General features: G+C 39.3%; 1 protein-coding gene across 1 annotated transcript in view; it reads left to right on the top strand.

Moving 5' to 3' along the window:
* Window positions 1–22,679: 22,679 nt before the first annotated feature.
* Window positions 22,680–23,963, top strand: part of tox3 (TOX high mobility group box family member 3) — a 50,356-nt gene continuing 49,072 nt past the window's right edge. Inside the window, exon 1 of the mRNA XM_077519712.1 lies at window positions 22,680–23,397. Coding sequence (XP_077375838.1) covers window positions 23,296–23,397 — 102 coding nt within the window. The 5' untranslated portion in view covers window positions 22,680–23,295. The remainder of the gene's footprint in view (window positions 23,398–23,963) is intronic.

Below are 23,963 nucleotides of genomic sequence, written 5' to 3'. Positions count from 1 at the left end.
CGCGTGAATAGAATGTTGACAAAACAATCATATACCTTTTACACCATGGTCACCATCACCTCCCATTACCAAGTGTATTTATTATTACACTCATTCCCATTTTTATTCAACTTGTGTGCTGGATCTTTATACCTTCATAAGGCGCTCTCGATGCCATAACAGATGGTGTTTCATTTTGTGGTCAAAGAGTGCCAGGAGTTGTGTTTGATTTTATTAGTGCCGAGATTTAGCACATACATGCTACATTACGGCACAACACAAGTCCCATTTCTCATCTGCGGGAGAAAATGAAAGTGTGATGAAATGTAATATAGTCACCCTCGGGCGCAACTGCAGGGACTGGGAATTGCGGCACAATAAATCTAATGGATATTACTACACTCCAACACCACCCCCCACTAGGTCTATCCTTTATAATCACCCTCTCTATGCCTAGGTTACCTTCTTTTATTCTCCGTACAATGTACATGTTCGCATCCCCCCAGCCCCCCCTTTCTATCACTTACTGTAGCTTTCCCATCAGACTCGTTTTGCATGCGTTTTAATGGATTTCAAGAAGAGTTGGCTAAATGTGAGTCTGGCTGCGTTTTAAAGAGCACACCATTGGAAGCATACAAGTCATTATGGACGCATGTGACCATGACATAAAAAGGAATGATGGGTCGTTTGTTCGTTATTGTAACAAAGAAAGCAGTCACCGAGCTCTATTAATGCAAGATGCTGCCTTTTTTTTTTTTTTTTAAGTTGTTAAGATTTTTATATATATATATTTTTGAGAACTCATCGTATATTTTTTTTTTAGAAAAAAATTGTAAGAATTTTTTTAGAAGATATATACATAAATTTGAGGGGAAAATGCGTGTATTCTGAGAATAAAATTGTATATATTTCTGAGAATTACATATATTTTCCAGATTTTTTTTTTTTTAAATCTCTTTAAATTGTAATTGTTTTTTTTTAAGAAAAAGGGACATTTTCAATATAAAATGACATTTATGGGAAAAAATACATGTATGTATATCAATCAATCAATCAATCAACTTTATTTATATAGCACCTTTCATACATTTAAAATGCAACTCAAAGTGCTGGACATCCATAATGCAATAAAATAAAAGAAAGAAAAAGCCCCCCCATCCCCATGATCGTACCCACAGACACACCCAAAATATGTATGTGTGTAATAATATAATAAGGTTTTAAAAAAGAAATTCCGCCTCAACAGTGCATATTTTTCATGGAAATCGTTATGCTATGTGAACTAGTTAAAGCTTTGTTTCAAGGCACAAACAGTAAAGCGAGGACATGCACGCTAAACAAGAAGTATCAATAGAAAGAATAGTAAGAGGATGAGTGTTGTCTTAACAGATGGTGCAACACCTACACAGTGACAGTCAATTGCTCTTTGTTCCCTTGTGTATTTATAGCTCACTCAACCATCTTTGCCTCCATTTTACTGCCTAGAGAAACCTGCAGTCCTGTTATCAACATTGCAAACACTGTTCTCAATGAATACATTGAAAAAGCCAAAGTACATTAGTCAAGATATGGTTATTGTTTTGTTTTTCTCACTATACTCTTTTTAACTTATTTCGTCTTGAAATAATGCAACACTTATTTTCATCAAAATTACTTAGGAATGTTTTGTCATTTATTACAACTTAATTGTGATAAAATCTAAAGGTTTGCATACATTTCTTCATACGCTAAAATATTTTTTCTCTCACAATTTATTTTTTCTCTGTTGACTTTTATTTAGTGAAATGGTGTATTTTTGGCTTAATTACGTATTCAGTCTTATAATTTTTTATTATTATTTGCAATATTTTGTAACCGCAAAATTTTACACTTTCAAAATATGACTTTATGACTCTTTTTGTAAACAATGTACCTTTTTTTTTTTTTAAACGATACGTGTCACACTTTTATCAACCTACATACTTTCTTTTCAGTGCGGTTGTATTTGTAACTCTATCCAAAATTATAATAGAGAAACCATTTTTGATGTGTGTGCCTGCGTGCATATGTGTGAGGACGTGCTCGTTACTGAAGGGTTCTTCGTTCTTTTGTAAAATAAAAACAAAAACAGCAGAAAGCTGGCAAACAAAACTGACTGAAGGCTCCTTACCTACGTTTTCCCCCATTAAAATAGTGCGAATCTCATGTCAGGCTTGCTTTTTGAAGTGAGTGCTGAGCGTACAGTTGTGAGTGACGCCACCTCCTCCCATCTTTTGTGCTCGTCTTCATTGTGCTTCGCTCACCCTGCCGCTTTCTGCAATGGAGCAACAACCCACACCTCCTATTAATGCCTGATTAGGCCCAACACTGGCTGTGAGCATTCAGGGCGTCACTCCCACACCCGAGAACGGGAGAATTAATACCAATCCCCCCCACCACCCTTCAAAAAGGCCTGCACTTATCCTCAGCGTCTCCAATCTGCTCTGTGCTTCCTTCACTCACACCACAAAACTCATTGGACTGTTGAAGTGTCAAACTTTTACCACACACGAAGGCCAAACTCGTGCTTCGTTTTGCTCATTTCCTGCAAACACGTTCAATCAAACAAACTTCAAGATCAAGTTCTCCTTGAGGGTTTTGGGATTTGTTTAAGCTAAATAAACCTGCACAGGAAGACGGCTTCAATATGTGCTTTTCATCTCATGGCAACAGGGAGGAGTGGGAGGGGGGGATGGGGTGGCTCATTTAAGTTCAGCTAATTAGAAATTCCTACCACTCCTTTATACAAATGTTATGTAAAGAATTGGTGAAATTACTGGAATAACTTTATATAAGGGGACCTCAGTGAGACAGAAAGCTCACCATCTTTTTTGGAAATACATGTATACTGGTGACCATGTATGAAAATGTTTGGGCTTATGAACACAGCAGCCCAAAACTTGATCAGTAGCGTCGCTTGGAAAATCCGAAAATAAATACCCCCAACACCAGTTACACCAGTCAACATGACATTGGGCGGACATGTCAATAACATGATAGACAAAACAAGTCTCAAGGACACATAACTGAACAGGAAGTCGTCCCATTTTTGTTTGAAGCAGCCAATTTTTGGGCTGATGCCAGGTATGTACTTTGCCAAAATAAAGACAATTTGGAAGCAGATCTTAGGTGAGTGATACTAAATTGCCAACATTTTTTGCCCACGCCATAATAATATGGACAAAGGGCGTCAAAGTCTGATGATCATTTTGATGACCTGAAAAAAGGGACCTGGAAATATGGACGGAAAGAAGTCCTAGACACCAGTTTCACCAATCAGCACAAAATGTGGGTGGACATGTATTGTACCAGGATGCATAAAAACGGCTGTAACAGAGGGGAAGAGAAATTTGGCCATTTTGTTTTGAAGCAACCAATTTTAGGCCGAATTACAGCGCTCGTACTTGAAGCTCCTACTTGGGTAGGATGGATGGATTCCTGACTGTTGTTTGTGCCTGTGCACCAGTTCAGAGCTAGCGTTATTCTCATAATATTAAAGGGAATTTTTAGATCATTACAACTTTCTTTTCACGCCACATTCTGAAAAAAATATAACCTAATTCACATCATTTTACAACAGGACGACAATTTGAATATGCAGCTCCAACTCACAAGCTTGTTTAAGTTGAAGAACTAATTACAAATTCTTTCCACTCTTTTAGACACAAGTTTAATTAAGTACAAAAGAAAAATCACTGGCGCTTCAATTTATCTAATCTTGCTTTAAAACAACTCATCTTTAACTTGTGAAATGTAAAATAAAAAACCGTCACAATTAATTAAAACTCTCCTAAATTGTATTATATCACTTCTGCTTCATTTTCAAGGACATTCTGTGTCCGGTTGATTTGATTTTAAGGGGAAAAACAAATTAATCATTAATTAATATAACTTAAAGTGAAGTTTAAAGCTTAATTAAAACGACTATTATGAAGCACACAGTATTGTGTGAGCATCTAAGTGGACTGGCCTGCAGTGTCCATGTACGGTAAACTCATCATAATACTGCACTGGAACTCATTTATATGTGGTAGGACTACATGATGATTGTTTTGCTGCTGGTTTAGTAACGCTATGTCCCTGGTGACCACAGCAATCACAGTTTTAGACATCAAATTTAGACACCACTGTTGGGTGTGGGCATGATTCAAAACGGGGTTGTATATGACAGGCTGTGATTTCCGTGGATGCCTTTTAAACTGTCAAAAAAAATTGCAACAGCAGTCAAAGGTGCAGATGAGAAACCTCCTCAGTCTTAGTAAAATGGGGTAAATACAACAAACCTAAATCGGAGGTGTTCTGTAGTGGGCCGGGAAGGATATTGCTTCTGAAAAAAATGACTACAAGACTTTACATTGACTGTTGCTTTCACTGCTGCTGTTTTGGTTAGCAACTCCGTAAGCAAATGTGACACCTTTTAAAAACCCTTAAAAATAAATAAAAAAAAGAAAAAAAAAGAAAAAAGACTACTGGTAGGCCATTTTCTTTTAAACATAGCCTGAGAATAATCTGTTCTTTTACATTCACGTGCGAACAATAGCTTCTATGGACTAAGATAATTAAATTTCCCCCCCAATGTATTGCCGTTCCCCAGACATCAACAAAGAGGCGCACGCCACATGGTCACTGTCGACTGGAAAGCTCATTATTGTGATCATAAGATTGTCAGACCATCTGTAATAATGCACATGGAGCAATCAAACATACAGTACATTTGCACACTTTAATTATATTCTAAGTGAGTGGTTGATGCTGCTGTTTTGGTTAACAACAGTTCAAATAGGCCTTCAAACAGTTCAAATAGGCCTTAAAAGTCAATATCCATGTTCATATCCATGTTTGTTTGATAGCGTGTATGAACTGAACCCCCCCTTTAGTAAAACAGAAAGCCATTATTCTGTTGTATGAATGGCAACAGGTGGAATCACAGGTTAATTAGACCTTTAATTGTTGTTCCTTTCATTATTCATCACTGGCATAAAAAGATGAACAAGGATACATTATTTGTCGTAAATAATTAACATACTGTAAGACATTTCTGAATAATTGAAGTGAAATCGGATCATTTTAACGGGGTGCCGGTCCGGCTCAGTGGTTGGGAATTACCACGCAAAGTTAATACTTTCCGAAGTGTTACTGTTGAGGCAGTCCACACAGACCGGGCTGAGGTAAGAGGGGGCTCCATGTGTAGAGTCAGCACACCATTAGTCAGCTAAGGGGGAGGGGGAATCAAAAACAGAATATGCATGCATTAAATTCAACACATTTGTTTCCATGGCAACCATTCAGCATGTCATTCACTTGTCAAGCCGCATCAGGGCCTACGGACTCCATTGTCTGGGTCCTGGTGGGCAAGGTTACTCGAAGGAAGACGGAGAGGGGGGCGATCAGCCCCAATCTTTTCCCCTTCTTCCTCCCCCCTGGCCAACATCCAGGTCATTCAACATGCTGTTATTCCTCTTTAATTCAGATTTTTTTTTTCTTATTTTCCCAGCGCTAATCACATGACAAATGACCAGTGCATCGAAAAAGAAAGCAGCAGTGTGGTATTGAGGCGTGGCTCTTATTAGAATGGGAGGACAAGAGGGGGTTCATCGGGATTAGGGGGACCAAACACCTCAAAGATTTCCCTGCTTCACTTCATAGATGCAGGGCACCCTCGATGACTGGCTGTCAAGATCAGTTAAACAGCCACAATGGCAGAAATGGACATTTGACTTTTCTTTTCTTACTGTTCCCAAACTCCTCACTTTAAACCCCACAGTGGGTTTTCCTCGCTTTTTGGCGCCGTTATTGCTCGGGACGTCAAGAAATGCAGAACAAGCAGTTTGTTTGTAAGACTGGAACAGACCCATCTCCTTTGGCAGAACAAATGCACACTTCCTCCTTGCAGTTAATGATCAACCTCAACTTGTTAACAAGCTTAACATTTAAGTCAATGTTGTGCACCGTGACGCAAACATTGATAAAGACTAACTTCCAGCTATCCATTTTCTATCATGCTTTTTCTCATTAGGTGAGCTGTAGCTTATTTCAGCATTGGACCCGAGGCAGGATAAAACCTGGATTGCTCACTAGTCAATTCCAGTACCCCTATACTCTGGAGAATCATTCACATCTACAGACAATTTTGCCTTGTAAATTAACTTTAAATACTTGATTTTGGATCATCGAGGGTTAGCCAGAATACCTGGAGAAAGCCCATTCAAGAACAGGGAAAACAGACCTGGGACGAAGCAGATCTGCTATACTATAGCAGTCTGCTACCTGATATGAAGTTCCATCCATCCATTTTCTATAGCGCATGTACTTAGGGTGGCAGATGTGCTGTAGCGTATCCATATTGACTTTGAGAGGCAGGGTACACCCTGGACCGGTCGCCAGTCACAAGTCAAAAATGTTCTTTACAATAATGTGTTCTATGCGCCTCTGCTAGTCTAAGCACGGCATCCTCATTGTGTTTGTGGAATATGAGTTAAAGGGTCAGTGTGTCTTTTACTGCCATCCACTGGTGAATTAATAGAATGCAACAATTTTGACACATGCACACCAGGGTGCCTCAGAGAAACCACAGTTTGCAATTGTTACCTAGAGTGAGCGAGCAGGAGCAGCGCTAACGGCTAACGAGTGGCTAGCAAGAACTCGCGGGAGAAGCTAGCAAACGCTTGCAAGAGCAAAGCAGAGAGAGAGAGTGGCGTCGCATCGCCCTGTAGACAGCTGATAGACGCGCTGCAGACAGCTGAAAATATAAACAACTTGTAGATTAGTGCGCATCTATCAGTTGTATGCGGGGCGCCGCGCAGTGATACAAACGAACAGAAATATAGTGCCTGGCGGTAATGGAGTTTGACTTTTTTTCAGGAGGGAGTTTTGTGATACAAATGTATCACTCACTTGAAAACAAATTGTTTTTAGAAGAAAAACGTTTTATTCCCGTGAGTTTCCGTGACTACTGTCCTCGCGACCAACACCGGACCAGAACTCGTGTCACAGAACGTTGTCAGCGGTAAGTCAGTGCTGATCGCACACCACTGGAGGTGAGGATGAAATAGAGATTCACGTCAAAAGATCCGAACTATCCCTTTAAGCGGAAAAAGCCACCTCAGGACGTGACCATTTTGACACTTGTTGTCGACTGAAATTGGCATCATAGTGCCTAAGGACTCAGGTTACGACCTGTTTTCTGAGTTTGATCATGTGATGTTTGCAAGTCAAGCCCTTATGCATTGTGATGTCATTTTTAGTCACCTGGCACAATGGCCATGTGGTTAGTATATCTGCTTCACAGTCAAGACATTCTGGGTTTAAATCTTGTCTTATATTTTCCCTCTGTGCGAATGTGAGGTTTTTTTTCTTCCAAGGACCCTGACATCTTCGGAGTAGTATTATGCAAATTAGCACCACTCTTATGTCGCAATCCAGCAAAATTCAGAATGGCGTGTTTACACAAGGCCAGCAAAAAAAACAAAAAACAAAAAAAGTACTTCGATGCATCGGACAGAAATGTCCGCGAATCAACTGTTATTATAATAGCGATTAAACTTCACTTTTTCATAATATGTCCCTTTTAAAGTCGAATTATTACCAGTAATATCTATGCATTGCTGCCATTTTTGGCTATTTAAAGAATAATGGACAAGAACATAGCAGATATTGTTCCTTGAAAATGACAGGCATGCTTGTCGGGTTAATAAGTAACGTAGTTTGTCACCTGTTATCAGCAGCTGCGTAAAAACCTCAGTGTTTGCGATATTTCATTCTGAGGAGTGATTTCCTGTCTACACAATAACGGGGGGCTAAATTGCGCAAAAAGGGCGTGGGGGTGGGGTGTTTGCTGTAAAGAATGTTTGTATCATATCCGCCTTACGACAGATTACGTGACATGTCGGCTTTTGTAAAACAGCCGCTGATGAAAAGGTGAGAATCTTCAGCCCGATACAATGGGAGCGCGTGTGTGCGTGCGTGTGCGCGCACGCAAGAGCGTCATCTCAAATATTACCAGCACCAATTTATCATTTTCACACTCGGATAATAGAAAGCAATCTTCCTAGCCGTCCGGGCTCACACTTCTCCAAGAAATCATATTTCATGTAAGGGAAGACATGCTCTGCGGAATATCTAAAGTGCCAATCACAGAGTGTAAACACTCTAAAGACAACAATGCAAAAGGATACATGGCGGTGTATCATGCGGCCTCATGGGTGGGAGGGGTAATAAATGTGCAGTGTCTGACCCCTAGAAAATACATTTCTGTTTATGCAGAGCATTTCACAGATAATGTGACAACATGACAGTTAGAATGCTTTACGCATGGCGACATGATACAAAATGCTTTGTATTACCTTTAAAATGTGGTTGGGCGGCCACACTTTAAGATTCCGAATCCATTCAATTTTATCATCACAAGAATGAGAAAAACTGTTTACATGCAAGCAATAACCCTTTTAAAACACAAATGTTGGCAATATATGGATTTTGAAAGGCCATTTAAACATGTGCAAAAAACAAACAAACAAACAAACAAAAGCAAAACAGGTATGGTCTTATATGGATTTAAAAAAAACAACAAAAAAAAACTTTTGTAACCAGAATTCTTCATATAAACGAATTTGGAATACCTCGATTGATCGGGGCATTGGTTTGCCTTGTCTGCATGCTCTATTCTTCCTCTCATTTTTCACAAGGAATCTTGTTCTTTGTAGTACGGGAACAACTATATGCGGTGCTGTCCCAACATCGTTTTTTCTCCATGGCGTTTTCACATTATCTTTCTGCGCCGAAAATGCCACCGTGTGTATCTAGACAAACATACTGTATATACGTGTATATAATTCTGTGCTTCTGGTATGCAACCCACCAGAAATACTCAAGCAGAGGTAAACAAACATGATGACGCAGCAAAGAACTGCACTTTTGGCACAAAGAGGAAATCGACTACTTTGTTTAGGGTGATGAGTGACGTGAATATGATGTCTTTTATTGAATGTAGATTGGTTTTCCAATAGAGCACAATAATCATCTAATATACGGGGTAAAGCATGATACAAATCAAGGGTATATCCTTTAAAGCAACACTAAGAACTTTCAGTTTATGTTGATTATGGCGGCGCCATATGGACAAAAGCTGTAATGCTATGTCTGAAGGAAGACCACATTTCGCATGAGGACCAGTGCATTGCGTTGTTTTTTTGAGCGCATGTCAGCGAGTGAAATCCGGGCCAGTGTTGATCCTGGACTGTCCTTTTATCTGGGTAGCTTCCTTTTTTTTTTTCTGTCTCCTCGGACAAAACTTTTCAGTTGTTTTGCAGCTTCTGCCAGGAAAGCAGTTTTTTATGTGTCTGTGTGTGTGGTAGTGTTCCTACCTAACCTGGCAATAGCCAGATGGATATTAGGTAATATCCTAATATACACCTCCTGAAAAAAAGTCAGACTCCATTACCCCCGGGCACTATTTTTCTGTTCATTCGTATCACTGCGCGTCACCTTATAGACAGCTGATAGACGCACTGCAGACAGCTGATCCGCACGCCTTCCGCCTTCAAAAAGACAAACAACTTGTAGATTAGTGCGCGTCTATCAGCTGCATGTGGGGCGCCGCGCAGTGATACGAACAAACAGAAAAGTAGTGGCCGGCGGTAATGGAGTCTTGACTTTTTTTCAGGAGAGAGTATTGTGATGCAAATGTATCACTCTTTTGAAGACAAATTGTTTTAGAGGAAAAACACTTTATTTAGGTGACCCCAGCCAACTCGCCGGACTATTTTCTTCTCGTCTAACACCGGACCAGAACTCTTCTCACAGAACACTGTCAAGGGTAAGTCAGTGCTGATCGCACACACTGGAGGTGAGGATGAAATAGAGATCCATGTAAAAAAAAAAATCCGAACTCGCTTTAAGGTGAACAAGTTCCTTAGTGCTACTTTAAAGCAATAAAAAACAAATGCTGACATAGGATATTATTAATAAAATAATAATAATGTTCTACTTGTACAAATTAGGTGTTTAATGTTGCAGTATGTGCTCCTGTTTTGGTTTGTAACAGAGTTAAAATCAGCAACTAAGTCTTTGTCTGTGTGAAAACAATAGTGTACTGTATACTTACAGTACCTGTCTATTATCGGGATGTGCTGATTTATCGGAAGTGGATGGTGCCACTGTTTGTGGAAATACACTTGGTCCACTTTGTATCAGCACTTCGTCACTGCTAATGTGCTCTCAAGGTTCACATGGAACGCGTTTCCCTTTCAACGGATACCTGCTCTAGCCCCTCCGTGTTTCTCTATACGTTTCTGCAGCTTGTTTATGTTCTCATCCAATGCAGACGACAGTGTGTTGTGATTGTGCTGTTGAAAAGCGGAGAGAGATATAGAAAGAGTGGGGGGATGGGCAGAAGGAGGGGGAGGAGGAGAGTACATGCCAGTGAGTGTCCCAAGCCATTAGAACAAGGGATATTTCTGCTTGACTGAGCAATTCATTCTCTACATGTCACATTGAATTTCTTCCATTATAAAACACCGCTGCCTTTTCCACTCCAAAGGCAGATTGCCTGCACCTCTTTGGCCCGCTGAAATATTGCCTCGCTCGCCCTCAAACCATCTTTTCTTGTTGCAAAAAAACTTACGAGAGGTGTTTGCAAACAGTGATTAGTGTACGCTCACTCTCAAGGTTGTGCTTTATGAGGTGAGCCACACATGCAAATATGCACAGATGGAAAAAGTGGATGTACGTTTGTTTATGTAAATGGCAGCAACCGCCGAGTGTAAAAATACACCCAAGAGCGAGTACAAATGCAAGAGTAGCAGCAAAGCAGACTGGAAAATCGGAAAGATAAACTTACTTATTTCATCAAATAATGATAGATAATGATAGTTAATAGATAATAACGGCCTCATTTTTCTCGTCAGTTACTTAATTACCCCAGTTCATAGAATTTAAATACTGAGCCCATTTGAACTCTACTGCTAACCAAATTGGGTGTTTAAGAAACATGCTCTTTTGCAATTTTTTCCACAATTTAAAACAATTCCCATGTATTTTAAAATCATAGTTTTGTCCCTTGACATACCTCATATCTTGTCTTGCTGAAATCAACTTTTCAAGTTGATTATCAATATTTCCTCTTTCATGACCAGTAGCATTTCAGTAGACTAATAGGTTGTCACTCCCCAAGTTTTGTGAGCATCAACACTTCTGTTCCAAGTGAGCGATAAGATGGTCTTGGCTTTGGTCCCTCCCAGTCTGCTTCTGTTGTTGCTATTTCTCTATGCATATTCATCAGAATAGATACATCTTCTTTCAATCAGGTAGTGAGTGTAATCGAACATTTGTTAACTTCTGAGACACTTCAAAGTGATTTGCGAACCAAAACAGCAGCACTAAAACAGCAAAATGATCTCTCAGGTGAACTAAATTGTGCCATTTATTGGAAACAAGTTGTAATATTTTCTAAGTAAGTCGCTGAAGCGCCCCATCAGTACACCATATGCTTGGAACGTTCATAAATTGATATTTTTATCATGCACTTTGTTATTGTCAGCGTGTGGTGACATGCGATGTAAAGAGGATGAGCAAGTGTTTAAGCTGAGCCGCTTGCACGGTTGCCTCATCCTCGCTCTGACACTTTCCCCAAAGCCCAACACAGGAGATCTGACTTCACTCCGCAAGCTTCCCGACAGCTCTGACAAGAGCTGCAACAGAGATTGATGTTGCCCGGATAGAAAATATAACAAGAGCAGGGCAATTATGTCCTGTGTAGCAGCACACCAAACGGCACCGGCTGCATTGTTATCGTTCTCAATATCTCCAAGGTGTGTTGTGGGGAGTAAATGGATTGTCTGCAAGAACATTTCATCCCCTGCTCTTCAGCTCCGTTCAATCTCACTCCCATTTTTTCTCTCTCCTCTCTTTTATACAACTGCATGTTGCCTGTTAGTTTAGACCGAGAAAACAGCATTGCCTGTTCAAAGCGCTGAACATGAAAGGCTCAGATAACTGAGGTGACGCAACATCGACGCTATCATTAACAGGCAGGAGTAATCTTTTTTTGTTGAATTTAACCAACCAAAATACCATTTATATTCCACTGAAGTTTGGTTTATGAATAATTGATGTATTAATACAGTGCTCACAAGGCAGTAGTTTGAGAGAACTGCTTATGCAAGTGCAAACAATATCTATCTATCTATCTATCTATCTATCTATCTATCTATCTATCTATCTATCTATCTATCTATCTTCGCACAAGACACAACTATTAGCACCGTGTAATAATACCCATGTCAACCAGTTCAGGCTTTGATTCTACCACCATACTCCTTAAGCAGTATCCCAAAGGCCAATGAAAGAGAAACTCCACTACTATACGGTATACACTGTGTACCGATTTCTTTTACCAGCACAGCGAATCCATCCATGCCTCAGAAAGCACTGTCATTTATGAAGACTTTAAGGACACAGTCCAATGCATGTCCAATTGAAGTGAGTTGAGAGAGTTTGTCAGGGCACTGGCAGCTCGACACTAATGGAAATGACAGCATTCGGAGAGAGATGGTAAAGGGGTCGAGGCTTCTATTCGTCGACACTGAGCCGTATCAAGCGATTAAATTCACAATATGAAGTAACCTGACCTTAAAATAACTTGGAATCAGTAGAATTCAGATGGTATACTTACTATCCACTCATAAGGAGAAGCGCATGCCTGTGATTGAAATGCTGACACACATTTAAGAGGCAGATGTTTTAGTGCTAGCTTCCATGCTAATGCTACGGGGGATGTTTTTATATATATACTCATCATGAAATTGCCTCTGCCCTCAGAACAATTTTGCTATCCAAAGCTAAAGTCACACTCTCTTGATTATTGCTCATCTACTGTCATTTGCAGTCAAGCGTATAACAATAATCACACAACTAGATTTTAAAAGGGTGGTTTATTTTCTTCCCATTTTGTAGCAGCTCCTGGAGCCCTGGTGCCCTTAGCATTTCCCTATTGGGCTAACTAGCCCAAGTTGCCTCCAAGAGTGAAAATTAATCCATCTTCAAATCTTTACTGGTGCTCGATTTTTCTTTCTCACCCTGGACTCGTAGTAGTTGATATTGTTGTCATGGTAACAACATCTGTACTTGTCATTGGTTAGCAGTAGAATGGGATGGTGTGAGTGGTGGCTCATTTGCATGAAACAGGTCCATCAATACAGGCTAATTTCAGCGATGCGAGCAAAAGAGAGTGTAAATTATGCTGTAATTCTCTATCCTTGGGGTATAAGCAAATCACATACATGTTATTTAGACAGCTTTGACATGCTTTAAATTATGAAAAATAATGCAAAAAGTGTCTTCTGAAAAGATTTGCATGCATTCCGGCATAATGAAGGAGCAGAAATCAATTACATTAGAGAAATATTATCATCGGCGCCATCAGCAATTTGTTTTGACTCGTTAAATTAGGTTGATTTAAATTACGCTACGTCGCCTTGATTCCGCTTCGGCTTACATTATTAGCAAATAAGTTTCACTTATTAGATGTCGGCATATTACTTTTCTCCCCGAATGACCGTGAGGGGAACGAGATGCGGTGAGGAATTATAGTACAGATTGAAATGAACTGTTTGCTGCAAATCAAAGATATGTCACTCAAGTGCAGACACCCTCTCTTATTAATTTATGAGCGTGCAGATGAGCCCCACTCTCGCTGCGCTGGACTTCTCATCTATATCAGAAGAGTGGCACATTTATATTCCGCCAGAGATGAGGTTACATTTAGTTTTACACCTTTGTTGACATTTAATTCAAAAGACAACGTTCAAGAGGGCAAGGCTATTCTCCGAGCCGTTTTTAATGTGTTTCAACATTCAGCCGCTGTAAAAAAAAAAAAAAAAAAAAAAGAAAAAAAAAGAAAAAAGAGCCCCAATTTTATTGTGATAATGGAAAAGTAGACTGGAAAAGTGGATTTGGAATTGGTTTGCACATAATATCGGGCTGCTATAAAAATGAGATTTGCAGCCATGGGGGAAAACAAATCAAGCTCCTTTCTTCAGTTATTGGAGCATGGAAGAGAAAATGCAGTTATTTTAATGTAGCTGGGAAAAGTGCACTGTGTTCATAGTGTCTGTCTCGATGCTCTGAGCCTGATGTGATTGCCAGCCAAGAAACACGATTGTCTGTAAATGTGCATTGGCAAAATGTCATTTTTTTCTCCCTGCCTATCTAAAATGTGTCTTTTATTGCCACACAAACACAGAAACACAACAGATATAAAGTGAGTGCATTCCAAATAACACAACAAGCTATTTCTTAATATCTGATCTCGGACTACTTGAGGGAGCCTGCAGGTTCTGCCAGTGTCCATTTGTATGCAACGGGCCATATGTAGATTTAGATTTGCCTAAGCAGTGCACTATTTCATTTCATGCTGAGTGTTCAGTTGCGCTGCAGGGCATACATATGCATGAGGAGTCCTCCTCCCATGATATAAACACAGGAATATGGCCGGTGACAGGCATTAGTGAGCCGGGCCACAGTGGATCAAATAGAATAACCTGTCTCTGATATTACAGAGGCGTCGGCGTCATTACTGTGATTACAGAAAACGTATGAGGCATAAATAGGACTCGTTAAAGCTGCTTTGCCGGTTTTTCTTACGCTGTAATGCAATGTGATTATTACATCACATCTACACTCCCTTCCAAAAGCATTGGAACAGTGAAGCTAATTCCTTCATTTTTGCGGAGGACTGAAAACATTTGGGTTTGACATCAAAAGAGATCAATAGTTTAGTTTTTGTTTTAACATACTGCAACTTGTAACTGTTTCCAATACATTATGTCAGGGATGTAGCTCACGTGGTTAAGTTCTTGTGCCAGGTGCATTGTAAAGACAGCCGTACGAATGGTGTGCCGGTTCAAACCCCGACTGGAGCAACTTACAGAGCAGGGGTGGGGTGAGGGGGGATCGCACATAGAGGACCACACACTTCCTAACCAGATCTATGACAGAAAGGCCTGTTTAAATATTGTCAAAATTAGGGGTGTGAATTGCCTAGTACCTGACGATTTGATTCGTATCACGATTCACAGGTCACGATTCGATTCGATACCGATTAATCCCGATACGAATTTATAAGTCGATTGTTGCGATTTTTTTTCATTCAAATTTAGAAAATACTAATCAGTAAGCTTGTAGAGTGTAAGATTTATATGAAAATGTATTATTTATTTATCTGAAATTTCAGTCTTATAGAGGTTGTAATCTGTTTCATGTTTGAACAGCATTAAAATAAAATATTAAGGCTTAATGTTCCGTTCATATAACATTCTTCCATGTTCAAGGTGTGAATCCTAAAAAAAAAAAAAAAAAAAAAAAAAAAAAAAAAAAAAAAAAAAAAAATCGATTCTGCCGATTATTGAATCGATTCGAGAATCGCGCGATGTAGTATCGCGATATATCGATTTTTTTTTTTAACACCCCTAGTATGCACATATGGGCAAAATATGTGCTGTTCATATTTCATTTTTCATATATTTTTTTAATGCATATATCCACTATCCTAACTCAACAACGAAGTGATTGAATCAAACAACAAAATAACCATATACGTATTATCTATATATATTTTTTTCCCAGAGGGAAAAAAACCCCCATAAAAATTACCATTCAAGGGCGGCACAGAACTGCTTAACAAGAAAATATATAAAAAAAAAAAAAAAAAAAACTCATTTTGTACAGTTTGTCACAAAACTAGCTCAAAATTTTAATATTATTGACGTGCGTATTCTCCTGCATATCATTTCCAAATCTGTAAAAAAAAAAAAAAATGTTTGGCTCACTCACATTGTAGTAGTATAGGGCATTGTAATGCTGCATTCAGGGAAGGTGAAAGTCGGCTTTATCCCACTCGGATAAAGCATTCTCGGCGAAAGATAGCAGCTTCCGATAAATTGTTATTCTGATTCATGCAGTCAGTACAAATCATGTGTTACTAATGTAAATAAATAGATAAATGTGTTTATAATCGTGTAAATTATGTTTAGATATTCGTGTTCTGCTTCTTCATGGGGTTGCCATTCTCAGATTGCAGCCGGTCGGTGAACAACTTGGACCTCCCAGTTCATTGTACCTGGTCGGAGATCGGAAAAGTCCAACTTCTCACTTTCTTGGAAGGCAGTATATGACCCAGTTGAAGTGCAACTAAGACATATCTTCCATCTAGTGGTGACTGGTGATATTACAACTTAAAACCACTGTCAACCCCTGCATAGCATATCCGTAGTTCGGCACGTACAAATTCATATATTAGCAGATTTTGTTTGATCTTTTCTTTTTAGATTTTTTTTTTTCAGTTCCCCCACCCCCAACCCCCATCTAAACAATTTGATTTAAAAAGAAGACTGTGTAAAGATTACATTCAAACTGAAGGATTGGTTCGATCTCCAGACTGCGCTTGCCTTTTACCTGCTAAAGGGGAAACTTGTCACAATACTGTATTGCTTTAACACAAACACACTTTCGTCGAAGGATGTGCAAAATATTACAGGTCTTAGGGAGGGTGACATTTCTCTGAACATGTCACACTACCTTAAAATAGCATCCTGCTTAGATTTTATAATTATAACTTCAAGATTTCAATGTTTTCGATGCTCCTCATATTCATGCCTTTTAGATGTAAGAAGAAACAAATGCTTCTTGTTTCCTTCCTATTATGTATACAACGAAATGTTTGCTTGCAGTATAATTGACCATGTTCTAGCTGAGAGCTATTAATCATCCCACATTGAAATTTCATTACTAAAAACTCATTACACCGCACCATTTAGGGTACGTACACAACCACAGGAGACGCATATAATGTTTTCTCGCGAGCCAACGTTTCTGCAATAACAGATGTCCTGTCAGAATGTAAGGTAATTAATGCTTGGTGGCAATGCAATAAATATTTAAAGACATTCAGAGGCTTTGTGTGTATGTGTGTGTGTGTATGTGCTTTTAATTTAAGCTCGGAGAGTGAACTGCAGCTCAGAGGAGCCACTTTACACAGCTTTAAATCAGCAAATCATTAAAATTTCACACAATCCTTTTCCTACGCCAAAACTGCCACACGGAATAAAGATGTGCATCCAAGTAACTGTTCAGCGTGGTGGCTTTCATTTTATACGGTTATGAAAGGCAAAACGTAGGCTCTTTGATTTAGATGACTGACTCAAAACAGCTGCACTTTGACAGCGAAGAAGCCAGTTAAATCAGATGTAAACATAAGCGATGGATAATTCACTGTCTCCACTTACAACTTGAACTATTAAAAAAATAAAACTCAAATCATTAAAAGAAAAGTGAAGTGCGAAACAGAATTCCATCCTTTCCCGCATTTAAATGGAACGTCAATCAAGAGCACTATCATGGAATAACTTAATGGGATATTGAAATGTCCTCTTTCCAGCACACTGCATGCAAGAGGAGCACTAATTAGTATGAATAGCGAGCGCTAAGATGACTAACGTGGCCGAGGACAGAGATTTAATTGGGAGTAATGTAATGAAATGTCCTGCACATTTGTCATTGTGCTGTCCTTGCTCCTTATTGGACACTGAAGGGCAATATGGAAATAATTTGAGGGCAACAGAACACAATTCAACAAACTACACTACAAACATTGCTAGATTGTTAGCTAGCCCATCATCCATCCATCCATTTTCTTAACCGCTTGTCCTTCACAAGGGTCGCGAGGGTGCTGGAGCCTATCTCAGCTGGCTTCGGGCAGTGGGCGGGGTACACCTGAACTGGTTGCCAGCCAGTCGCAGTGTTAGCTCATCACTTTTGCCCAAAAAAAAAAAACACAAGTTCTTGAGGGAACAGAAACATTTCTAAAATAGCAACAGGGCCGCATTCTCCCGTCACGTGTGACACTCACAACAATTCTCTTGTTCTTACGGGCTTCAAGCTTAGGCAATAATTGAGACCTTATAAATTATAGGATATTTATTGTGTCCTAGGTTAGCTCTATCAACATATATAAGTCATTTACTCTACTTTTGCATTTGGCAGGGAAAAAAAGGAGGGTTAACTTAACATTCCTGCTTTGGTTTTAGGTGACCTCCCTTTTAAAACGCCATTGAGCTTTTCATATTAATACTGAAAAGAGAAGCGCTAACATTATTGGCTTGAAAAAAGTCATTAAACTTCTTTATTACTGCAATAACTTCTAACATTAGAAATTGCCCCCTTGTGGATCAATATGCTGGTGGGGGTGCGGTACAAAGACGAGAATGCACTGCAGGATTTTATATTAATAAAAGATACATTGCAAACCTCGAATGCCATAAATGTTGTAAACTTTGCAATTGAAACAACATATGTCACAACAGTCACGTGAGACATCACATTTCTTCTTCAGAGAATTCAGTAAATCTCACGACACATGAACGACCATAAAAGAGAAATGTAGTACCATAGAACCAGAAATGGTATGTTCTCAACTTTGTTTTGCCCCACCGATGTATGTGTGGATGAATGTGATGCGCACGATAACTTTGAATGATTGATGTGAGCGATGCCAAGTCAAAGTTCAGCAACATGCGTGATTTTAAAGTGAAGAGCTGCGCTGATTGGCTGCGTAGCAAGTCGTATGTATTTGTGCCCTCAACGGCACAATCTTGTTATTAATTGTGTTAAGATGTGTCCAACTGTGAAAATAAAACACCAACACTTTTTGCTGCGGTCAGACCGGACACTATCGTATTTTGTATGTGTATTTACTTGTAAACAAAACTTAGCATTAGCTTAGTCCTTAGCACAACCACCGGCTACCTGATTGACTAGCGATGTACACATATATATATATATATATATATATTTTTTTTTTTTTTAATGCCAGAGCAGAAGCACACCTCCTCTTCTCTGTTGTTACATGGTACGAATGAATAGCTACAAAGTATCCCGTGATGAACTCTTGCGTTTCAGTGTAAATGTAGCATTAGACCACGATTAGCGCCTGACTTGCGCTAGATAGGAATATAGAGCCCATTATTTCAACTTTTGTTAATTGGAAGCTGATCAACATCGTGTGACTGATTTTGTTCAACTTTAGAGCTTCCACTGTAGCTGTTATTGTTTAGCTTTCAGCGTCTTACAAAGTCACAATTGCCCTGATTATTGTGTGGCGTTATAAATAAAATGAGCATCAAATTGTCTTTATCGTCTTCATTTGAAGAGCAATTTATGAAATGTTGCACAGAATCAACAAGCGGTAGCTGTAAACAAAAGATTATTAGGCTAATGAATTATTTTTGCATTCATAACTTTTATTGTAAGTGGGCCTAATCAGGCTGCTCTGCTTTATTTGCAGATAAGCAGGAGCCAGCGAATGATGATAATTTGTTTTCATGTCGCTGCAGTGTTGCCAGACCGGGGAGGAAATGACATATGGTGGAGAAGCGTAACTCATCTTGGCTTTTCCCAAAAAGCAGAGGAGAGAAAAGGAAATGAATTCCACCGACTGGGTGCACTGCTAAACAACAATAAAAAACATGCAATAAGGTGTGTGGGGAAAAAAAAAGACACACAATGATTGTGTCATGTGGCCAACACAACATCCAATAAGCAGGCACAGTGTGGAAGCTTGCTTATCTGATGTGTGCTGTGTGGGAGCCGGTGTGGGATGTTTTATGTGTCACTTGAATGGGATTTGATTGGGTGGGCGTATCTGCAAGTGTAGCACTGCTTGCTTATGCATGCGGGCGGGGGGGAATGGGGGGAAAACGATATCAAACGGGAACACGTTTTGCATGTAGGCCAACATCAATGTGTCCGTAATTACAAAGCGCATTTCTTGGCGACACTTCCGGATTGTTGACCATCTCCCGAGCAAGGAGGCTGGAGAGCGTTCAAATGGGGATTATCTGCCTCGAGCACAGCAGCACACTGTACGACAATGATTACGCTCGCACACAAACATGCCAACGCGCACCGTGCTCACTTTCATTGGCTTGCCTGTCTTGTAATGCTTGTACAATATACTCAGAAAGGCAACAAAACTTTGACATTGAGTTCATTTGAAGTATGTGTTGTGCAATTAGATGCAACATGAAAATAAAGTAAAAACTAAAATCTGTTATTAAAGTGATACTTGAGTGATTGAGCCATTTTCAGAAGTAAAAAGTTAATATTTTGTCTACAATTACTTTGAGAACTTTTTTTTTTTTCATATACAACTATAATACATTTAAAAAGGAATTTACCAATCTACTTGCTGTCGGCTGATGATGACATCACCTGTTCTGAGGAAGTAGGTAACGACCAATCATGGCTGTTTTCTGGGTTTGGTCTGTAAACTGAGCCATGATCGACCGTTACCAAGTGGAAAACTTAGTTTTTAAATGTATTAATTGTACATGAAAAATAATGAAGTTAGCAAATTAATTCTGGACAAAATGTTAACTTTTCACTGCTCACTTCATTTTAATTGATTAATTTAATTTGTTCAGATTTAATTACATCCATATTAGTAAAATACACAAGTTAGGCTGTCACTACTGTATATTTTTAGAATTTATTATTCTATTGATTATTCCATCTGATCAAATTTCATTTTATATTTATGTGTATTGCAGAAACTGTAAAAAGTAAAAAACATTCATTGATTGACGAAGGTATAATGCAAAGGTGTTTCGAGCCCCCACAGAAGGGATGTGTGAGGCCTAAAAAGTTTCTGAAAGGCTGAAATAAAAGTTTTCTGACTTGTTTTTAGGTTTGTGAGGGAACGGGGCCAGGAATTGTGTCAACTCTGACACGGTGTTGAAGGAGATGCGTTTCTTAAAAGGTGAGGGAAAGACTGCAATAAATGAAAATGTAATAAAAGTTGTTGTTTTTTTTTTACTTTGCTGAAAGTGGGTGACAGGTAGAGAGGAAGCGACATCTCTGTCAGGAATGTTGAAGGGGGTGCATGGCTTGACTAATTTGTGAATAGCTGCAATAAAAGCTTTCAGCAGTAACACGGATTCACAGGTCTCCCTTATGATGTATAGTTGGCTGGATTTCCAAGAAGAAATTTGTTTTGTATGTACAGACACCTGTGACATTTTGCAGACAAACACAAACACAAAGCTTTGCTCATGTGTCATACTCAAGGCCGACGCCATTGATTTCCATGTTTATTCACACCTCTTTTGCCCCTCGCCAGAGCCAAATGTGACAACCACAGAGAAAGAGTCCTGTTTGGAAAAACAGCACATGCTAGGAAATGGCGGGGTGTAAATCCAGTATCTGAATCCATTTATTTGACAAGAAGGAGCACTGAGGGAAGATGTAGACTGATATGTTAACTTCTCTCACTAGCTGCCGACTGGTTGTGTTTAAAATGAATATACTGCACATTGCTTTATCACCTTCATCTCACATCAAATGTTAGAGTACACTGCTGTTGAAAAGCGGTGACCTATTTATTAAAACACCCAGGAAAGAAGAATCTGTTACTCCTCAGAGGAGTAACCTATTTCTTAACACCATTTATTTTTAATGTTTGCAGAACTTTGTAATTCAACGACTTGCGTTGTTAGCGTTAGCACAGGTTGTGGTACCGTAAATAAAATGTAACCTAATTCTTTCTCACAATTAGAAAAAAAACAAAGCAATAGCAGTCATTATATGACATTGCTAAGTGCACTTAACAACAAAAACTTGCATCTAGATATACACGAAGCATTAACTGTCGCTACAAATATACGCTAATAATACAAGATGATTAGCATCAGTCACTGTTCTGCTTGACAAGCTTCTTTTCACAAAAAGCTCGGGTTCCCCACTTCAGTCAGAAACTTTTTTTTTTTTTTTGGTGAAAACAACACATGTTCTCCTGCTGTTAATTACGATGGCATATTAGGGACACATATAAATGTTGTTTTTTTTCGTTTTATTTTATTTTATTTTTTTTAGAGGTAATATTTGGAGAAAAAAAATCACATATTTCTGAGAAAAACTTGAATATTTGTGACATAAATTGGCAAAAGTTAGAAGGAAAAAATCACAAATTTAAGAGAAATAAACTTGGATATTTGTGCCATTAAAATTCACAAATTTGCTAGATGATGACACGTTCAGGATGGAGGGGGCAGCACACAACTTAAATCCACTCTGTATTCATAATAATATAGACATTTACACATGCAAAATTTGTCACACTGACAGCTACATTGCCTCTGTCCGGTTTGTTGTAGCTACTGGTGGACAAAAGCCCACACCTCGTCCAGACTACTGTAATTTTTCCTCCGAAATAAACTCCTAGCTTCGGAGTGCCTCTTTAACGTGCAAATGCTTCATGTGATATGTCTCTTATCTGCTAAAGAATTACTTTCTCCTTATTTGACAACCCGACTGAAAAGTATAATTTAACGAGTTTCTGTAGGCGTTATGCACACTTGGGAATTGTGATCATCTGAGAAGGCTACGTGTATTTTTGTGCAAGTTTTGGATTTGTTTTCTTTTTCTCACAAATCTCGGAGTTTATTTCTTGCAAGTTTGCCACTTTATGTCATAAATCTACATTTTTTTCTTGTACATTTGTGAGCTTTTTCTTGGAATATTATATATATATATAAACCTATAAAACTTTTCTTGTAGAATTTTTACACATAGGTAGATGTTCATTTTGCAAGGAGGGAAACAGGGGAACTTGTAATCAGGACAGATAGTGACAAAGCTTCCTGTTAGCAATTAGCATGGGCGTGTCTTGTCGTGTGTATCCCCTTCGCACCCTTTACCTTGTTTTCCTCTGGCTTGTGTGCAGCCAGTCACATCTCACGTCTTTCCCAACAACACATCATCACCTTCACTCACCACACCGCGTGTCCGTGGAGCTCCAGCGCAATTTAGCTCGGCTACTTCCTCCGCTAAGTTGTTCCAACTCACGTGGAAGTGTGTCGGGAGGACTAACTTTTAACTTTTAATCGGTGCGTGAGAAGAAGCAGGAGGAGAAGTAAGAGGAGGAGTTGGACCCGCGCTCAATCGAGCCTCGCTCACTCACGCACTCGCTCACTCGCTCCCTGCCGGTCTTTTGTATCCAGCAGCTGCGTGTACATGCTCGGCCACTGGCGCTCCATGAGGGGCACCTTCTTCCAGCTTTCCTGCAGGGATTCCTTGCGTGTAGAAGAGGGATAACTCAAACTTATACTTTTACTAAGACGTCTGCTTACTACTACGACTACCAGCAACAATACCACCAGGCACCGCGGTGCACTTTAGGATTGTAAAGCCGAGAAAAGCACCCTGTACCCCGGTGCGCCAAAGCCGCGCGACCCCCCCCTACCTTTTGCTATGGATGTACGTTTTTACCCCAATGCCGGTGGAAATGCTATTCCCGGAGAACCACCGAACCTGGATTTCTCCCACTGTTTGGGATACTACAACTTCAACAAGGTGAGGGTGATTGTTTGGGCGATGGTAACCCTAAAACACCAGCGTGCACATCTTAAGTTGTTCCTTTTCTGATCTTTATCTAACCCCACTGGACTGAAAGCTACTCAGTTGATCTCATCTGGCACTTATAAGCAAACTTTTAACAGACTTTAATGCAACGTGTTAAAATCTGTCAAATGCACCAAACCTTTGCCACCTCAAAGTTAATGCATTGCCATGATATCATGTTCAAGATGCATGGATTTATTGCTACAAACGTGGATCATAAAGCCATGATTAATAACACAGCTTTTTACCATCTCGCAAGCAAACGGGTAAAAATAAAAAAAAATTAAAAAAAATCATCACCTGCAAACAATTCTTAGGCAAAATGTCAACCTTGGACTTGAACTTATCCTGTGAATGCTGTCAAACAAATGCAAGCATATGGCAACTCACTACAGCCGTAGTGTTGCAGTAGTAGAACTGCAGGTTTTCCTTAAACAATCACTGAATATGTAATTTTATTCAGAATATTTGAACCTCCTCTAAACATTTGAAAATGTGTTTATTTAGCTAGTTTCACT

This window comes from Festucalex cinctus, chromosome 4 (assembly GCF_051991245.1).
Source record: "Festucalex cinctus isolate MCC-2025b chromosome 4, RoL_Fcin_1.0, whole genome shotgun sequence".
NCBI lineage: Eukaryota > Metazoa > Chordata > Actinopteri > Syngnathiformes > Syngnathidae > Festucalex > Festucalex cinctus.
This window is presented reverse-complemented; position numbering and strand designations above follow the sequence as displayed.